Source organism: Musca vetustissima, unplaced genomic scaffold (assembly GCF_032173495.1).
Source record: "Musca vetustissima isolate MV318-11 ecotype Yass unplaced genomic scaffold, APGP_CSIRO_Mvet_v1 utg18455, whole genome shotgun sequence".
Taxonomy (NCBI): Eukaryota; Metazoa; Arthropoda; class Insecta; order Diptera; family Muscidae; genus Musca; species Musca vetustissima.
Genome location: NW_026880200.1, coordinates 227722 through 249005, shown reverse-complemented (window position 1 = coordinate 249005; position 21284 = coordinate 227722). Strand labels below are relative to the sequence as shown.

At 33.7% G+C, this 21284-nt stretch overlaps 1 protein-coding gene across 1 annotated transcript in view; it reads left to right on the top strand.

Moving 5' to 3' along the window:
- The first annotated feature begins 13059 nt into the window (after positions 1–13059).
- The window catches only part of LOC133325650 (death-associated protein kinase related), a 67233-nt gene continuing 59008 nt past the window's right edge, over positions 13060–21284 (top strand). The window contains exon 1 of the mRNA XM_061534371.1: positions 13060–13146. Coding sequence (XP_061390355.1) covers positions 13113–13146 — 34 coding nt within the window. The 5' untranslated portion in view covers positions 13060–13112. The remainder of the gene's footprint in view (positions 13147–21284) is intronic.

Sequence of the window (21284 nt, the reverse complement as noted above, 5' to 3'; positions counted from 1 at the left end):
ATAACAAATAACGTTTCTTAGCCAAATAAAAATTAAATAAATATATGAAATAACAAAAGCACTAGTCATCGTTCCGACATCGGTTCTGTGGTGCCATCATTTTCAATCATCTCACCGATGTTGGCAATTTCAAATACCCCATCATCTAGTTGTTGTTGTTGTAGTCGACTTCATTTACAATGGCGGCAACAAGGCACGTTCTTCTACAGCAATACGAATTTTTGCCCCGCATTCTATTTGTTTATATTAATTAAAAACAAATTCTACTTGGCTTAATTAATTGAATGAGATTTTATGAAATAAGAAAAATAAAATCACAATCGCAGCAACAACAAAAACAATCTGAAAAGGAAATTATTTTTTGTTGTTTCAAAACAATTAAATTTTAAAACTTTGCTCTGTTGTGGTTACCATTTCCTTGCCAACAAAATATCGAAAAAAAAGGATATAGCAGAGGAGTAGCATTTCAAGGAGACTTTGGCGGGTTTCTATTGAAATCTAAGTTAATTAAATTCCATTTCAGATATTCATTACTGTGTTATTTATATTTAATTTATGAGTGTGAAAATGGGGGTTTCTGGAGGGGTGGGCGGAACATGGATCAATTTCATCCTTTTTCGTATTTCTTTCTTTGAGAAAATTTACTTTCGTTTTTCTTTGGAAAAATATCACATAAATGGGATTTGGCACAATCTGCGTTCTGAGTTCATTTCATTATTCAGAAGACCAATTACAGAATCTCCAATCATCCTCCCAGGCCTACCTAGGCTCCACTGCTGTATTAATTGCCTTAATATCCCACACTTTCGCTCTTCACTCTCCTCTGCTCTTCTCTTTTTACCCATTTGCCATGGTGTTGACTTAATAGGCATTACTTTGATTTTTCTCGTTTTTCCACGATTTTTCCCGACTACCACTCAACGCTTACATTTAAGTGGCTGCCGCCGCCTTAAGCGTTTTTTCTGTTTTCCATTTTTGTATTGGAGTGTGCGTTATAATTTCCAATTGATTGAATCGGCTTCAATCTTTTCATTTCCATGAATTTTTTACTTTCACTTCTCCATTCAGTTTTTTTTTCTCTCGCATTGAAATCAAGTCAATCGTTGATATTTTTCTTGCGTACGTTTTTTTATTATCCTTGTTTAAGGGCAAGTGGAGAATGAAAAAAATAACATTAACTTTTTTTTATAGGTTATGTTTTCATCCCATCCGGTTTATTTTATTTTTTTCTTGTGTTCCATTCAGATTAAAATGCGTAAAATGGAATCCAATAAAAGAAACTGTGTAAAGAAGTAATTACCGATTAAAGGACAATTCAAATTAAATACTTTTTAGCAAGGGACACCCTTGTCTTATTTAAAAAAAAACCCTACCTAAATATAGGCCTTGAAAATAATTTTTTATAAATCCACGCCTAAATGTAGGCCATGAAAATAATTTTTTATAAATCCACGCCTAAATGTAGGCCATGAAAATTATTTTTTATAAATCCACGCCTAAATGTAGGCCTTGAAAATTATTTTTTATAAATCCACGCCTAAATGTAGGCCTTGGAAATTATTTTTTTATAAATCCACGCCTAAATGTAGGCCTTGAAAATTATTTTTTATAAATCCACGCCTAAATGTAGGCCTTGAAAATTATTTTTTATAAATCCACGCCTAAATGTAGGCCTTGAAAATTATTTTTTATAAATCCACGCCTAAATGTAGGCCTTGAAAATATTTTTTATAAATCCACGCCTAAATGTAGGCCTTGAAAATTATTTTTTAAAAATCCACGCCTAAATGTAGGCCTTGAAAATTATTTTTTATAAATCCACGCCTAAACGTAGGCCTTGAGAATTATTTTTTATAAATCCACGCCTAAATTTAGGCCTTGAATATTATAAATCCACGCCTAAATGTAGGCCTTGAATATTATAAATCCACGCCTTTTTGAAAATTATTTTTTATAAATCCACGCCTAAATGTTATTATTTTTATAAATCCACGCCTAAATTTAGGCCTTGAATATTATAAATCCACGCCTAAATGTAGGCCTTGAAAATTATTTTTTATAAATCCACGCCTAAATGTAGGCCTTAAAAATTATTTTTTATAAATCCACGCCTAAATGTAGGCCTTGAAAATTATTTTTTATAAATCCACGCCTAAATGTAGGCCTTGAAAATTATTTTTTATAAATCATATTTTTAATAAATCCACGCCTCAAATCCATGCCTCAGTTGGCCCTTGAAAAATATTCTTTAATAAATCCACGCCTCAATGTAGGCCTTGAAAAAATATTTTTAAAAGGCCTTAAAAAATATTTTTAATAAATCCACGCCTAAATGTAGGCCTTGAAAAAATATTCTTTAAAAAATCCACGCCTCCGATAGGCCTTGAAAATTATTTTTTTATAAATCCACGCCTCCGATAGGCCTTGAAAATTATTTTTTTATAAATCCACGCCTCCGATAGGCCTTGAAAATTATTTTTTATAAATCCACGCCTCCGATAGGCCTTGAAAATTATTTTTTTATAAATCCACGCCTCCGATAGGCCTTGAAAATTATTTTTTATAAATCCACGCCTCCGATAGGCCTTGAAAATTATTTTTTTATAAATCCACGCCTCCGATAGGCCTTGAAAATTATTTTTTTTATAAATCCACACCTCCAATAGGCCTTGAAAATTATTTTTTAAATCCACGCCTAAATGTATGTTATTTTTTATAGATCCACGCCTTGAAAATTAGTTAAAATTTTTTATAAATCCACGCCTAAATGTAGGCCTTGAAAATTATTTTTTATAAATCCACGCCTAAATGTAGGCCTTGAAAATTATTTTTTATAAATCCACGCCTAAATGTAGGTCTTGAAAATTATTTTTTTATAAATCCACGCCAAAATGTAGGCCTTGAAAATTATTTAAAAAAATCCACGCCTAAATGTAGGCCTTGAAAAAATAAGTTTAAGAAATCCACGCCTAAATGTAGGCCTTGAAAAAATAAGTTTAAACAATCCACGCCTAAATGTAGGCCTTGAAAATTATTTTTTATAAATCGACGCCTTAATGTAGGCCTTGAAAAATATTTTTAAATAAATCCACGCCTAGATTTTTAAATATATTTGTCCATTTTCCTAACAAAGCGTACATTTTTTAAATATATTTCCAAGTTTCCCAACTAGACATAGATTTGTAATAGCATTTTTTTCAAGCACCCAACCTAATTTTATTTCACTTAATTAAATAACTCTCATACAAATTGGATATCTAAATACCAATTGAAGCATTTCCATTATCTTCAAAAAAATTAAAAAAAAAAAACAATAACAAATTAATGAAATGGCGTAATTTTTACACAGACATTGGACTTGCGCCATTAACACCCCCCAAAATACGTCAGACGTTCGATAACTGACCTCTGAAACCTTTCAGCGTGGCACGCATATCGTATGGTCATTCATTTATTTTGGAAAACCAACACATAAAATCGAATACTATACATTTGTTGTTTTTGTTCTTTCCTAATTTCAAAATGTTTTGCAAATTTGTTGCTTGTTAAAAGAAGAACAACAACAACAAAAAACCACAACAAATATATGATATCATCGTCATCAAATGTATTTCAGAAAAAAAAACAAAAATACATTTAAATTCTAGGCTAATGCCATCACCTTCTCCAACACCCCAAAAAATATAGATTTGGTTCTATAAAAAAAAAACAACAACAACAACAAATTACGTCGTTTTGTAAAAAACTGAAATAAGAACATGACTTCATTAGCTGAAATTGTTGGGAGGGGGTTGGATCGGAAAGGGAAACCGTTAACTGTTTTATCAGTCGTTATAATTTAAACATTCCCCCTTCCGCTCCTCTTCAGATAACAAACACTTTGACTGAATTTTATTATGTTGTTGTTGTATTTTCTCCCAGTTATGTACTTTTTCTGCCTTATCAGTCAAATGCCGCTTTGCAATGAATGAGCCATACCATCACATTTCATTTCAATTGCAATTTAACTTAAAAACAATAGATGCAGTTTAAACGCAGATAGAAATATACAGGTGTGTTATTTAAGCATTAGGGTGGAGTGAAAATAATTTTTTGGGGGAACAACGAATTCACCTCTATGATTATGCTTTGAAAAAACATATTTAAAAAATCCACCCCTCTTTGAAGGTCTTAAAAATATTTTTTAAAAAAATCCAGGTCAGGCATTAAAATACATCACGCCTATTTTTAGTCCAAGGAAATAATATTTAAATCCTCACCTAAGGCAGTTTCACAAAAGTATACCATCAAAAAATATTTTCAAAAAATGTACGCCTTTTGGTAGCTCCTCCTCAAAGATATTTTTTTTAATCCACGCGTTTTGGTATCTCCTCAATTTTTTTAATCCACGCCTTTTGGTGGCTCTTCAAAAACAATTTGAAACCAGTGTGCGGAGCAATATAGTCGGACGGGGCCGACCCTATGATACCGTACACAACTTTCACGAAAATTTAACTATCTATGGTTATATATTCTGAACATGGAGAATATTTCGCGATATTTGCACCCTCTTGACCACCTAGAGGTCAACAAAAAAGTCTGAAGGATTAAAAATGGTTATATCTTTTTTGTTTTTAATATATATATATATATATTGTATATTTTTTGTATCTTGCGGCTTTTTACTGGTTTTTGGAGATAAATCATGGCTACATATTTTGTGCAGAAACGCGTCAAAATCATTGAATTTTTCTATTCTTCTGGAAAGTCAATTATTACAAATCAAATAAATTATCGTTGTCATTTTAATGTCCGAACAGCACCCAGTCACAACATGATTAGAAACTTAGTCTCTTGTTTTGAGGAACATGAAACAGTGTTAGATCTTCCAGGAAGAGGTCGATCTGTGCGCAATAAAGCAATTGTGGAGGCTTTACGATAGAGTGTAAACGAATCTCCAGAACTGGGGATCTTCAGAACATCCCTGCAAAGAATTGTGCAGCGGAATCTTTCCGTATAAAATTCAAATGGCACAGCAACTGCTCCCCCAAGACCACCAGACACGCCTGCAATATGCTATTCGAATAATTTCCAGAAATTGTGATTTTGCTTGGCTTCCACCAGATTTGACCGCTCCAGACTTTTTTGTGGGGCTATTTGAAGAGAGTTGGGTATATCAATATACCCCAAATATTTCAAGAGCTTAAGGACAACATTCAAGCAGAAATAAACTTGGAACCAGAAACTCTACGGGCAGTAATGGTAAATGCGGTTAAAAGAGCCAATGTATGTTTGCAAGAAAATGGACACCATTTGAGAGATGTTACATTTCACACTTAAATGTAAAAAATTTCCACGGATTAAATGTTTAAAAGCATAGAAAAAAAACTAAAAAAATACAGTTATTTTTCATCCTTCAGTCCTTTGTGGGCCACCCTGTAATATCCAGTTTACAATGCAATCCAATTACTTGTCCAGATTCCCTTCACCGTAAGTTGTGTTGTGAAGTTCGGCTTTCAATTGTGGCCTATAGATCGACACGCAAAAAAAACACAAAAAATAAGTTGTCGGTCCCCTTCATCCCAATATTGTTGTCTGATCATCAGCGAAAATTATAGGCGTTGTCCTTGAGCACACCTGGATCCTCATGGAAAATTTTAAAGCTATCAGCGCTACATTTCCGCCCTCTAGTGTGGTAATGGGTTACTAAATAATATAAGACTCCCACATCCGAGTACGTACGACAATATAATTGATATATATTTAAAGGTCAACCACTCCTCTTGGATGTACTATCAAATTCCCGGGCCTAGGTCCTTCAGGAGTAAATAAATACACAAAAGAATTTTATAATTTTTCACATAGAAGTCCGGATCCATTTGACTCTTTAAATATTGACCGATCTTTATCAAAACAGGCATGCTTATTCTTTGACCCAATCCCCTTCTCCAAGTAACAATTCGCGATGTTTGGGTCGTAATTGCGGCTTCTGGAGCAACCACAAAAACCGACAAAAAATTTAGTATTTGGTCCATTTCATCCCCTAAAAAAGGGGTCTTCATTGGACAGAACCCATCTTTCATGCAAAATTTCGTGAAGATTGACCCATAACTGTGACCTATGGACAGACGGACGGACGGACACACATTCTAGATATACTCATCTGGTCGAGATATGATCCATATACTTAAAGGTGGGTCTAGGACCAATATTTCGCGGCATTACAAACTCTTGGGGCTGCACAAAGCTATAATACCCTGACAACATTGTTGTGTAGGGTATAAATTTCCTCGCCTTTGGTTATGCCTTGAAAAAATATTCAAAAAATATATTTAAACCAGTGAGCGGAGCAGTAAAGGCAGACCATACGATACCCTACACAACTGCCACGGAACACTAACTTTCTGCGGATGTTTATTTCCAGCCTGGACAATATGTCGTTATATTTGCACCTCCTTCCCCGTTTAGAGATCAACAGGGCCTCTTTCTTACACTGACATATTTTCCGAATATTACTAATATTCAGTAAAACCTTGTTAAGTACTTGTCCAGATTGTGGCCAATAGATCCACAAAAAAGAAACTAAAAAAGTTTTCGGGCGGACGTACGGACGGATGGTCACACATGTCTAGATCGACTCAGTTAGTCGAGATATAACTATCGGTATACTTAAAGGTGGGTCTAACAACAATATTTCCCGGCGTTACAAACTCTTGGGGCTGCACAAAGCTATAATACCCTGACAACATAGTTGTGTAGGATATAAAAATACACGCCTGTAGGTAGCTCCTCAAAAATATATGTTTCTTTTAAAATCAACGCTTTTAATTATAGAAATATTTTAAAAATAAAAATTCAGTAGATTTAAGTGTTATACATTAGTATAACAGTTTAATTAAAACTGGTATACATTGCAAAAATGTCAATTTGATGTTTTTTTACTGCTTAGAAAATCGTTTTTAGCATTTTTTGACTGTTATACAGTACTATAAAAGTTTCATGAAAACTGTTATACAGTTTTAAAATCTCAAATTTTGGGGTTTTATTGATTTTTTATGCTTAGATCGTGTTTTTTATTACTTAGATTAGCTTAGATAATCGTTTTTAGCGTTTTCTGGCTGTTAAACAGTATTATAACAGTTTATGAAAACTGTTATACAGTTTTAAAACCTCAAATGTTGGGTTTTTATTAATTTTTATGCTCGGATAATGTTTTTATTGCTTAGATTAGTTTTCATAATCGTTTTTAGCGTTTTCCGACTGTTATACAGTAGTATAACAGTTATATGAAAACTGTTATACAGTTTTAAAATCTCAAATTTTGGACTTTTATTGATTTTTAGGATAAAAAATAGTATTTTTAATGATTTTTAACTCTTATATTGGAGTATAACAGTTTTAAAAAAACTGTTATAATTTCAAAAATTTGAATTTTTAAATCTTTTTTAATATTTTTGTTAATTTTAATGCCTTTTGCAATACAAAAAATTCTCAGTTTCAACCTGCATGTCAAGATTGTATACAAAAATGGTTTCTTTTACCGGCTATTTGGTTGAGGAAAAATTTATTAGCTCCCCATTGCAAAATATTTTCAGGCATAAACACTTTGTGGCATCAAAATATAAACAAAACCAGGCCAAAAAAATTATTAACAAAAATTTTATAAATTTTAATATTGCGTTTTTTTCTCTCTAGAGGTGGAAACAAAAAAAAACTGGAGCTAAATTCAGGTTTTTTTTTTTTTTTTATACCCGATTAATTTTTTTCGGAATAACTTTATTTTAAGATATCCACATGGGCTTAGCAAGTCTATGTATGTATTGGTATATATGTATGTATTTATATTAGATTTTCCTACGTTTGACTGACCATACAAAATAATTTGTTTATTTTATTGTCTTCTTTGTTTTTGTTTTTTCTTTATTTTTAGATTTTCTTCTATTTTGGCAAAAAGGAAACAAAACCAACAACAACGAATATCGGCTCCGATGGTGATGGTGGTGGCAACAACAAAGAATTTTTGGTTTTTTTTTTGTTTTATATTTGACGCTATCAAATCAGTTGGAAAGTCAAAACAATAGCAACAACAACATCGACGGCAACTAAAAATTCTGCCAACCGAACGAAAGAAAGAATTTTGTGGCGAAAAAGCAAAAAATCACTCAAACAAAATAGAAACGCCGTACAAAGAACAACACAAAAGATCGGGACGCGCGCGCTCATTTGAAACGTAACAAAGGAAATTCGGAAAAACAAAACAGAACAACAATAATAATGATGATGAAAATTACAACAACTGGCACGGGTTATAGTTAGTAGCAGAAAAATACAGCAACAAAACACAAAAAAAAGACCACAAGTGAATATCTATCACCCTCCCCCCCAGAAGAGACTAAAAACGAGAGCATTGAGACTTTGACCACACAACAACAGCCAACAAAAAAAAACTGGCAACCAAATTGGTACCAGAGAACCATTAGGCACTGAACACACTGAACACATTTCCCTATATTTCCGCCAATCTCCCAAATAATAAAACGTTACGCTCCTCGATACCTCAACCCCATCCATCCACAGGCGCACACACCTACAACGAAACATTTTTATTGTGAAGAGAAGAAACAACCAAAAAAATAAACACTTCTAACAAAAGATTCCGCAACATCGAGGGAAAACAGCGACACGAAATTGCCAAAAACACAAATTCGGAACATTATCAAGAAAATTAGTTCGAAGTAAAACCTTTGCCGGGCACAACACAACACCAGCAGGGCACACGAAAGCGTTGAAAAAAAAACACGAATTCGAAAATAATACGAACAGCAACAAAAAACCACATGCCTGCCTGCCATGCATCACGCACGCACGAGGTAAGCAGGCAAATGGCAACGTCATTAATGTTTACAACAAAAACAACAAGAAATACATAAATAAAAAAAAATAATAACAACATCGGTGTCAGTGGATACATTTTTCCTGTAACTAAACTGTGGCCGAGTTCTTTTCTTCTCTTTTTCTTATTTTTTTAATAGAAAATAGAAAAATCGGAAGAAAAATTATAAAAGAAATATTAGAAAAAAATAATAATGAATATTAAAGAATAATGAAGAATACGAAAGTGAAACAATAACAACAACAAATAATAATTTGTATGCAAAAAATAAAGTGAATTACCACCACAATGAACGGAAATTAAAATAATGTTAAGAAGGAAACAAAAGCGTCTCCTCTCTAATGGAAGAAAATTGAAAAGAAAAAAAAAACATAATAGTAAATATAAAAAAAAAATAAACAACCATTAGTGAAAAAATTGAAATTAAATAAAAATTACAAAACTTAAAAAAAAGTGGAAAATGATTTTTTCAAAAAGGGTGGACAAAATTTTTAATAAATAAAAATTGAAACAAAACTATAAAAGTGACAAATTTTTTTTTGTGGAGATACCAAGAGCGTAAATTTTTAAAAATAATTTTTTGATCAACTATAAATATTTTTTAAAAAATACTTTTTCAGGAGCTAAAAATATTTTTTGAGGAGGAGCTACCAATAGGCGAGATTTTTTAAAATTATGTTTTCAGGATCATCCAATAGGCATGGATTTTCTAAAAATATTTTTTGAGGAGCTAAAAATTCTTTAAAAATATTTTTAGGATCTAAAATATTTTCTGAGAAGCTACCAACAGGCTTGGCTTTTACAAATATTTTTTTCACAATTATTTTTCACAACTATCTTGTCAGGGTATTATAGCTTTGTGCAGCCCCAAGAGTTTGTAACGCCGCAAAATATTAAACCTAGACCCAGCTTTAAGTATACCGATCGTCATATCTCTAGCTGTGTCGATCTAGACAGGTGTGTCGGTCCGTCTGTCCATTATAATTTGTAAACACGAAACAGGTCACAGTTATGGACCAATTTTCACGTAATTTTGCATGTAGGATGCGTTCTGGCCATTGAAGACCCCTATTGTTTTTGGTAAAGATCGGTTAATATTTAGGGGATGAAATGGACCAAAAACTTAATTTTTGTCTGATTTTCTGGTCGCGTCAGAAGCCGCAATAATTGCCCGAACATCGTGAAATTTTACATGGATAAGGGGATGGGGCCAAAGAATAAGCATGCCTGTTTTGACAAAGACAATATTTAGGGGGTCAAATAGACCCCGACTTTTGTGTGAAAAATGACAAATTTTGCAGTGCATACATTTAACCCTGAAGGACATATACCCGAGAAGTTGGCAGTATATCCAAGAGGAGTGGTTGTCATATGTACTCAGATGTGGGAGTTACATTAAAATTTTTATAAGGGCTTACGTATTTATATATTATGTATATTATATATATATACATATATGTAGTAACCCATTACCACACTAGAGGGCGGAATTATAGCGCTGATCCCTTTGAAATTTTCCCTGAGGATCTAGGTATGTCCAAGGATAACGCCTATAATTTTCGGTGATGATCACATCATAATTTGGGATGAAGTAAACCGAGAACTTTTTTGTCGCTTTTTTTTTTGAGTCGATCTGTAGGCCGCAAGCCGAACATCCCAACAAAACCCATGCTGAAGGGAATCTGGACAAGTAATTAGAAGGGCTGTACTGAATATTGGGAATATTCGGGTAATATGTCAGTGTAAGGAAGGGGTGCTGTTGATCTCTAATTGGTCAAGAGGGTGCAAATATCACGAAATGTTGCCTAGGCTCGAAATAAACTTCCGCAGAAAGTTTGAGTTCCGCTGTAGTTGTGTAGGGTATCGTCCGACTATACTGCTCCGCTCACGGGTTTAAAAATATTTTTGGGAAGCTGCCCAGAGGCTTGGATTTGGGAGTTACACTTAAATATTTACAGGTATCTCCGTATTCGTATATTATTTAGAAACCCATTACCACACTAGAGGGCGAAAATATATCGCTGATCGCTTTGAAATTTTCCTATAGGATCCAGGAGTGGTCAAGGGCAACACCTATAATTTTCGAAGACTTATTTTTTGTGTTTTTTCTAGTCGATATATAGGCCACAATTGAAAGCTGCGCATCGCTTTAGACGGGCTGTACTGAATATTAGTACTATTTGTTGACCTCTAGTCGGACAAGAGGATGCAAATATCGCGAAATATTGCCCAAGCCTAGAATATAGAACCACAGAAAGTTAGATTTTCGTGAAAGTTGTGTATGGTCGTATGGTCGGTCCCGTCCGACTCTCCACTCACTGGTTTAAAAATATTTTTGAGAAACTATCCAGAGGCTTGGATATTTTTTATTAAAATTATTTTTTTTATACCCTTCACCACACTGTGGTACAGGGTATTATGTCTTTGTGCATATGTTTGCAAAAAGAATCGAGATAGGTCCATGGTTCCTTTTGAGAATATGCATAGAATCACATTCTGAGTCGATTTATGCATGTCCGACCGTCCGTCCATGTATTTTTGTAAACAAAGTACAGGTCGCATTTATGATCCGAATTGGATGAAATTTGACATAGGTCACTTATTTGGCCCAAGGACGAATCCTATTGAAATTCGTGAAAAATCGGTTCATATTTAAATATCGCTCCCATATATATTTTCGTCCGATTTAATGTAAATGGTGCACCAAAGTCCCTATATATCTTTCGATTTTCACGAAATTTAGCATAACGCACTAAATTGCGTCTAGAATGACGTGTATCAAGTTTCGAAAATATTGGGTCAAATTTAGATATAGCTCCCATAAATATTTTCGTCCGATTTAAGATAAATGGTACTCCAAAGATCTTAAATGTCTTTCGATTTGCATGAAATTTTGCACAGCGTATTGAACTAACTCTAGAATGGTGTGTGCTAAGTTCAGTGAAAATCGATTCATATTTAGATATAGCTCCCATATATAGTTCCGTCCGATTTATGGTAATTGGTGCACCAAAGTCTCTGAAAAGCATTCGATTTGCACGAAATTTGTCATAGCGTACTGAATTAAATCTAGAATGATGTGTGCAAAGTTTCATGAAATTCGGTTCAGATTTAGTTATAGGTCCCATATATATATCTTCATCCGATTTAAGGTAATTGGTGCACCAAAGACCCTGAATTAAGTGCTCAATTAAATCTAGAATGATGTTGCTAAGCTTCGTGAAAAGATCCATAGCTAGGCCTATTGACACAACGTACTGACGATTATATTTTTTAGCCGTTTTTAGATTTTATTGAAAGTTAGCAAATATGTAGATTTTTTCAAAAGACGATTGACACGGCTGGATTTTTAAAAGAATATTTTTCGCGAAATTAGTAAAAAAATTCAATTAGAAGCAGATGTTTTAGTTTTTTAAAGTTAAGTCTTGGAGTTTAAAGCAAATTTTTTTTTTGAAGAATATTTTTGTCAAGGCACAGCCATATAATTTGCTAGCTTTAAGAAAAATCGACGCATAGCACCTACCAATGAGTAGGAGTTTTAAAGAATATTTAATATCAGTGTCATTATTGTGTTGGCTGTGTGGTCAAAGCTGTTCTGTAATAATAATTTCAATATTAAAAAATAATAAAAATAAAATTCATATTAAATTATATATAACATAAAATTAATAATTTTTATAACATGGAAATAAAGTGAACAATAAAGTGAACAAGTGTAATATGATAAAAAAAATTAATATTAAAATTAAAAGTGAAAATATACTTAAAAGTATAAATATACAATAAAAATATAATTAAAAATCCAACAAATATATATGTTATTAATTGTAATGAAAATTAAATTATGTTATCCTTTCAGTGCAACAAAATAATAAATAATTAAAAATATAGAACAATAATTAAGTGTTTGCAATATAAATATAATTCTAAAAATATCTTAAGAAAATAAGTGCTAGAAACCTAGAAAAAACCCTTTAAATTCCGCTAAAAAAAATCCACAAAAAAAATCTACAGAAGAATTCTACAAAAAAATACAACAAATATATAAAAAATTATTTAAAACGCCTTAAAAAATTCTACCTCCAATTTTGCATCAGAAAGGAAACTAATCCGCCCTCCTTATCCTGCCCATTTTTGGATTATATTTTTTTAAATATTTTCTTCGCACCTTCAAGTCCTCAAAACCTCAGCCGCCAAAATAGGTACCCGTCTGCGTGAACATCGTGAAAATAAAACCAATATGATTTATATTGATGATTCAGAGCCGGAAGGTGGTAAGTACCTCCAAATTCTTCATTTTCAATCACTTTCATAAAATATTATTAGAAAAAAAAACAAATTTTTATAAATAGGTGGGAATTGGTCTAATATTGATAAGCATTGAAATAAATGAAATTGAAGACAAAGTGAAAAAAATAATAATTCTTGATAAATAATAAAAAGTCTGATAACACTTGGTTTGATAATAGCTAATTCAATAACGTCTGAGTGGTCAGGAAAGGGGCAAACAATTTGAAAAAATAGATAAGCAAGGTCGTTTCAAAGAAATTGGAAAAACATTTTCAGATTGATAAGATAAGGGGATTTTTTTTTTATAACCTTAATTAAAAATGAAAAATAAATAGAATATTGCTAAAAATAAATTTAAAAAATGTCTAAAGATGACTTAAACCCTCCCCTAAAGATGCTTTGTGAAAAATATTTTTTTTAAATCCACGACTAAAAAAGCCATGTTCTTCTTAAATTCCCGGCCTAAGGCTATGTCTTAAAAATATCTTTAAAAAAATCCACCCTAGGAAGGCACGCCATTGGTGGGCAGGGAGGTGGGAAAAAATATTTTTAATAAATCCACCCTAAGGAGGCACGCCTTTGATAGGCTGGGTGGTGAAAAAAATATTTTTAAAAAAATCCAAGCCTATGGTGGGTTGTGGGAACTTATTTTTCAACTAATAAATCCACCCTAAGGAGGCACGCCCTTGGTGGGCTGGGTGAAAAAATATTTTTAAAAAAATCCACGCCTATGTTGGGTTGTGGAAAAATATGTTCAAACCACTGAGCGGAGCAGTATAGTCGGACGGGGCCGACCATACGATACCCTACACAACTACCATGGAACTCCAACTTTCTGAGGATTTTTATTCCTAGCCTGGGCAATATTTCGTGATAGTTGCACCCTCTTGCCCGATTGGAGATCAAGAGTACCTCATCCTAACACTGACATATTTTTCGAATATTACTAATATTCAGTACAGTCCTTCCCTTCACCGTGGGTTGTGATGTTCGGCTTACAATTGTGGCCTGTAGATCGACTCGAAAAATCATCTAAAATTAAGTTTTCGGTCCACTTCATCCCAAAATTATGATCTGAACATCACCGAAAATTATAGGCATTGTCCTTGACCATACCTGGATCCTCATGGAAAATTTCAAAGCGATTAGCGCTTTAATTCCGCCCTACAGTGTGGAAATGTGTTATTAAATAATATCTGAATACATAAGCACCTGTAAATATTTACGTGTAACTCCTACATCCGAGTACATACGACAATATATATTGGTGTCGATTTAAAGGTCATCCATTCCTCTTGGATATACTATCAACATCTCGGGTCTATGTCCTTCAGGAGTAAATATATATGACCCAGAATACAAATTTTGTAATTTTTCACACAAAAGTCTGGGTCCATTTGACCCGCTAATTATTGACCGATCTTTACCAAACCAGGATGTTTATTCTTTGGCCGGATCCCTTTCTCCATGTAAAAATTCGCATTGTTTGGGTCATAATTGCGGCCTCTGGAGCGATCAGAAAAATCGACAAAAATTTAGTATTTGGTCCATTTCATCCCCTAAATATTAACCGATCTTTACTAAAAACAATAGAGGTCTTCATTGGCCAGAACCCATCCCACATCTCTATGATTGGCCCATAACTGTGGCCTGTATCGTGTTTACAAATTATAATGGACAGACGGATGGACGCACACACATGTCTAGTTCGACTCAGCTAGTCAAGATATGATTGGTGTACTTAAAGGTGGGTCTATGACCAATATTTCGCGGCGTTACAAACTCTTGGGCCTGCACAAAGCAATAATACCCTGACAACATACGGACACACATGTCTAGATCGACTCAGCTAGTCAAGATATGACGATCGGTATACTTAAAGGTGGGTCTAGGACCAATATTTCGCGGCGTTACAAACCCTTAGGCCTGCACGAAGCTATAATACCCTGACAACATACTTGTGTAGGGTATAAAAATCCATTTATATTTTCCCTTTTCTTATAACAATTAAAACTTTTGTTAATAAAATTTCTCTCTTATCATCCAACAAATGTTCAATTTCTTTTAGTTTTCTTCTCTAAATCATTTAAATGTATTCTAAATGTTCCCCGTAGGCCAGCAAAATTACACCATCATCATCACAATGAAATGCCTATTATTCCCAATGAAAATCCCTTATCTCGAGATGTTTCGTTTTGTTTTATTTGTAAAGAATTTACAATCCCTTTGCAATAATAAATTATATTCACAAATCACCTGAGTTTATCATTAGCACATAATTTAGCAAACCCTAAATCCCGAGACTCATCAGATGTTCAGCAGCAGCACACGCACACACAACCACCTTTGGGGACCACCTTGACTTGGCCATATTTTAAAACAATAAAATCACCATTAAATGCCACAATAAACAACAATAGCAGCAGCGGCAAGACAAAGCACGCCCATTTTCCATTTTCATCGGTGGGGAAAACATTTCCCCGGGGAAAAATTGTGGCGACCCAAAGCTGGAGAAAGGCGTTTAAACACAAAAGCCATCAACTTAAAATGTTTGTTAAATACAAATTTTGGGAAAGTGGGAGTTTAACCCCCTACCTCCAACCATTTTCGGGCTTCCTGGACCACTGCCTGCCTGCCTGCCTGCCTGCTTTCCTTCCTTTCCATTTAAGGAAAATTTGTTTCAATTTATTTTCTTAAACCGGAAGGAAATTACTCTTCCTTTCAATTTTGGATTTAGAGAATCCTTTCTTTTGGATTTAAATTGTTTGCGAAAATTCTCTAAATTCTCTGTGTTGAGCACCAATGACCACAAAAATTATTGAAAATCAAGAACAAACCGACAAAAAAAAAGTTTTCACTAAAAGTGTTAGGAAAACAAAAGCCCAAAAGCAAAAATACTTAGTTTCCCGTTTTGTTTGTGGTTTTCCGGTTAAATGCTAATGAATGCAGACATTTGCAGTCAAGGAAAGCGATTTGAGGGTTTCGGTTGATTTGTTGCACGAAATTTTCAACTTTTTATAAAGAAATACAAAGGAAAATATATATTTTTTTATAAAAGAAATAAAAAGAAAAACAAACATATTTAGCTTTAAAAACATATTTGTAAAAAATCCACGCTATTTGGTACCTTCTCAAAAAATAGTTTTTTCATACATCCAAGCCTATAGGTAGCTGCTCACAAAATATTTTTAAAAAATCCATACCTCGAAAATATATAAAAAATCGGCCAATAGTTGGATTCATTTTCTTAATTTTTGACATTCAGAAAAACACCACCCCAATATTATTTGCTTCGTGTGCATTTTTTCCACTCTGACGTCACAAAAAATTCATTCATATAATTTTTGCTGTTGTTCCTCTTCGTACATTGTTTATTTTGAAAACAAACAAAAATAACAACAGCAACAACAACTAATTTCGAATAATGTAAAATAAACAACATTTTCAATTCATTGTGGAATTTGGCAATAACTTAGGCAAGGCATCAACAACAAATCTCCCCATAGATATTTCCTGCAATAAAAATAGAAAAACCCGAACCGAAAATGCGTTACTTTACAACCACAAACAATAACAAAAACAACAACAACTATTGGTCAATTTGACGTCATCAATTGGGTAGATGCTGGACGAGCGGCCATTAAAAGTAGCCAAAAATGGAAGATGAAGGAGGGAAATGATGCCAAAAAGAAAACCTGCCACTAAACCAAAAACCCAAAGTCAAGTCATCATCAATCATTTTGTGTCAAAGGCTGGGGGGTGGAGGATGAGGGTGAGTTTGTGGTCTGCCCCTCCTCCTTCCCCAATGCATTATGACGATTATTGTTGTTATTTTGTAAAATGAAAATATTTCTCAGTTGAAGGTAGTACAAAGACAACAAGAGCTACAAATAAATGACGCATCATTAACACAGTTCCAAAGATCACTTGAATATATATGTATATATGTGTGTGTGTATGTGTGTGTGTGAGTGCGTATTTTGTTAAATAAAATTCCATTTTCTCTAGATAATTATTTTTTGTTCTGTTCATACTCATATTTTACTTTCATTGCATTCTCAATGCAACCTTCCTTCCACTTCTCCTGGGGGAGAGGTTGAAGGCTTTCCGTTCACTTAAATATTATAATTATTGTTTTTGTTTTTTTTTTCTCATGCGAAATATTTATGTAAATAAAAATGACATAAAATATGATGAGCACAGTGGTTAAAAAATATTTTGATAATGTCTAGGCTTTGTCCGTCCGTTCGACTGTCTGTCCGCACCTGTATTTTTGTGAACAAAGTAGAGGTCGCATTTATGATTCGATTTGGATGAAATTTGGCATAGGTCACTTATTTGGCCCAAGGACGAACCCTATTGAAATTTTGAAAAATCGGTTCAGATTTAGATATAGCTCCCATATATATTTTCATCCGATTTAAGGTAAACGGGGCACCAAAGTCCCTATATATCTTTAGATTTGCACGAATTTTGGCACAGCGTAATGATTTAGGTCTAGAATGATGTGTGTTAAGTTTCGTGAAAATCGGTTGAGATTTAGATATAGCTCCCATATATATTTTCATCCGATTTAAGGTAAATGGTGTCCGTCCGTCCATGTATTTTTGTGAACAAAGTACAGGTCGCATTTAGGATCCGATTTTGATGAAATTTGGCACATATCACTTAATTGGCCTGAGAACGAACCCTATTGATTTTGGAGAAAATCGGTTCAGATTTAGATATAGCTCCCACATATAGTTTCATCCGATTTTATGTAAATGGTGGATCATACTGTCAAACTTGGCCCGATTGAGACAAAATTTTGCACACAGTTTTGAATTAGGTCTAGATTGATATGTGCCAAGTTTTGTTGAAATCGGTTCAGATTTAGATATAGCTCCCATATATAGATTCGTCCGATTTTATGTTAATAGAGCACCATACTGCCAATATTGGTTCGATTGAGACAAATTTTTACGCAGAGTACTGAATTATGTCCAAATTCATGTATGCGAAGTTTTGTTGGAATCGGTTCAGATTTTGATATAGCTCCCATATATAGTTTCATTCGATTTTAGGTAAATAGTGCACCAAACTGAAAATGTTTGTCCGATTGGGACAAAATTTTGCACAGCGTACTGAATTCAGTCTAGTTTGACATCTATGAAGTTTTTCTTGAAATCGGTTCATATTTAGATATAGCTCTCATATATATATTTTCGTCCAATTTTAGGTGAACGGTGCACCGAATTGGAAATAGTTGCCCGATTGGGACAACATTTTGCACAGCGTACGGAATGTAGTCCAGTTTGACATCTATGAAGTTTTTGTTGAAATCGGTCCAGATTTATATATAGCTCCTATATATAGTTTCGTCTGATTTTAGGTAAATGGTGCACCAAACTCCCAATATTTGTCTGATTGAGACAAAATTTTGCGCACCATTTAATCCAGTTTGGTGTGAGTGAAGTTCTGTTGAAATTGTTTCAGATTACATATACCTCCCATACAAAATTTTGCCGGGTCAAGTCTGCCCGATTGACATGCAATTTTTTACAGATTTCAGAATGTCATTTGTATGGTTTTTGTTTGGTTCTAATATCTATGTAGATCACATTTGTTTTTTACCCGATTCCATGTCAATGGTCATCCAAAGATGGTGTGTTTCTTTTATCAACAGGATATTGTATACATTATCATTTCTTGTTTGTACCCAAAGTGGTGAAGGGTATCATATAGGATCCGTCCGACTTTTGAACTTTCCGCGTGGATTTTTTTAATATTTTTTCGAAGCCAATAAATCGGCGTGGATTTTTTTTTAATATTTCTTCGAAGCCAATATATTTGCGTGATTTTTTTAATTTGTTTCCAAGCCAATCGAGTGGCGTGGATTTTTTTTTTAATTGATTTCCGAAACAATCCAATTATATCCACGCCTACTTTTTTTCATTTATCTAAATTTTCTCCTCAAGACAACATGATGACATTTCTCGTTAAAGAAAAATCCATTCGTTGTTTTTCCAAAACGAGGGAAAACATTGATCATTTTTTCTTTGACACTTTTTTCATGTTTTGCCATGACCACTTTGCCCTCGTTGTCGTCGTCTTTTTTTCTGCTTTTGTGTTAATACCCCGATGATCATAATTTTCTCTTTTGAATACTGAGTGTTTTGAGTTTTGTTTTTTTCTTTTGTTGTCGTCGTAGTGGGTTGGTGTTATTCTTGTTAATGATGATGATGATGAATATATGAGTGTATGTATGTATTTGTTTGAGGAGAATATCGTTAATGACCATGAAATTCCTACTTCGGGGGCAATGTTATGCGCCATCATTGTTAAGGTCGTTGAAAGACATTTTCATTTCATTTCAATTCGAACGCACGTTTCTCTGTGCTTGGTGTTGAGGATTTTTTTGTAGACATTCGTTGTGATGTGATGTCATTGCTGGTCTGTGGATTTTTTCATGTAAAAAAAATAAATTATTTATTTATTTTTTAATTTTCAAGGGGAATGTGGAAAAGAGGGTGATGTAGGGAGGAGGATTTATTTTTTTAAATAAAAAAATAAATAAATTTCTTCTTGAGTTGATTTTTAAAATTAAACCCGATTTTAGGAACCTTCAGGATTTCTACAACTAATTATACCCTTCACCAGACTGTGGTGCAGGGTATTATGTCTTTGTGCATGTGTTTGTAACAGGCAAAAGGAAAAGAGATAGACACATGGTTCCTTTTGAGAATATGCATAGAATCACTTTCTGAGTCGATTTATGCATGTCCGTCCGTCCGTCTGTCCGTCTGTAGATGTTAAATTGTAAACAAAGTACAAGTCGCATTTATTATCCGATTTGGATGAAACTTGGCAGAAGTCATTTATTTGGTCCAAGGACGAACCCAATCGAAATTGGGAAAAATTGGTTCAGATTTAGTTATAGCTCCCATATATATTTTCGTCCGATTTAAGGTAAATGGTGCACCAAAGTCCCTATATATCATTCGATTTGAACGAAATTTGGCACAGAGTACTGAATTAGGTGCAGAATGACGTGTGCCAAGTTTCGAGAAAATCGGTTCAGATTTAGATATAGCTCCCATATATAGTTTCGTCCGATTTAAGGTAAATGGTGCACCAAAGTCCCTATATATTATTCGATTTACATGAAAATTGGCATAAAGTACTGAATTAGGTGCAGAATGATGTGTGCCAAGTTTCGAGAAAATCGGTTCAGAAATAGATATAGCTCCCATATATATTTTCATCCGATTTAAGATAAAAGGGGCACCAAAGCCCCTCTATATCTTTCGATTAGCGCGAAATTCGGCATAGAGTACTGAATTAGGTCCAGAATGATGTGTGCCAAGTTTCGAGAAAATCGGTTCAGATTTAGATATAGCTCCCATATATAGTTTCGTCCGATTTAAGGTAAATGGTGCACCAAAGTCCCTCTATATCTTTCGATTTGAACGAAATTGGGCACAGAGTACTGAATTAGGTGCAGAATGATGTGTGTCAAGTTTCGAGAAAATCGGTTCAGATTTAAATATTGCTACCATATATAGTTTCGTTCGATTTAAGGTAAATGGTGCACCAAAGTCCCTATATATCATTCGATTTGCATGAAAATTGGCATAGAGTACTGAATTAGGTCCAGAATGATGTGTTCCAAGTTTCGAGAAAATCGGTTCAGATTTAGATATAGCTCCCATATATAGTTCGTTCGATTTAAGGTAAATGGTGCACAAAAGTCCCTATATATCATTCGATTTGAACGAAATTTGGCACAGACTACTGAATTACGTCCAGAATGATGTGTGCTAGATTTCGTGAAAATCGGTTCAGATTGAGATATAGCTCCTATATATAGTTTTGTCCAATTCTATATAAATGGTGCACCAAATATCCTATATTCTTTCGATTTGCTTGAAATTTGGCACAGCGTACTGAATTGGGGCTAGAATGATATGTGCCAAGTTTCGTGAAAATCGATCCAGTTTTATATATAGCTCCCATATATATATTTTCGTCCGATTTAAGGTAAAAGGGGCACAAAAGTCCCTATATATCTTTCGATTTGCATGAAATTTGGCACAGCGTAATGAATTAGGTCTAGAATGATGTGTGTTAAGTTTCCTGAAAA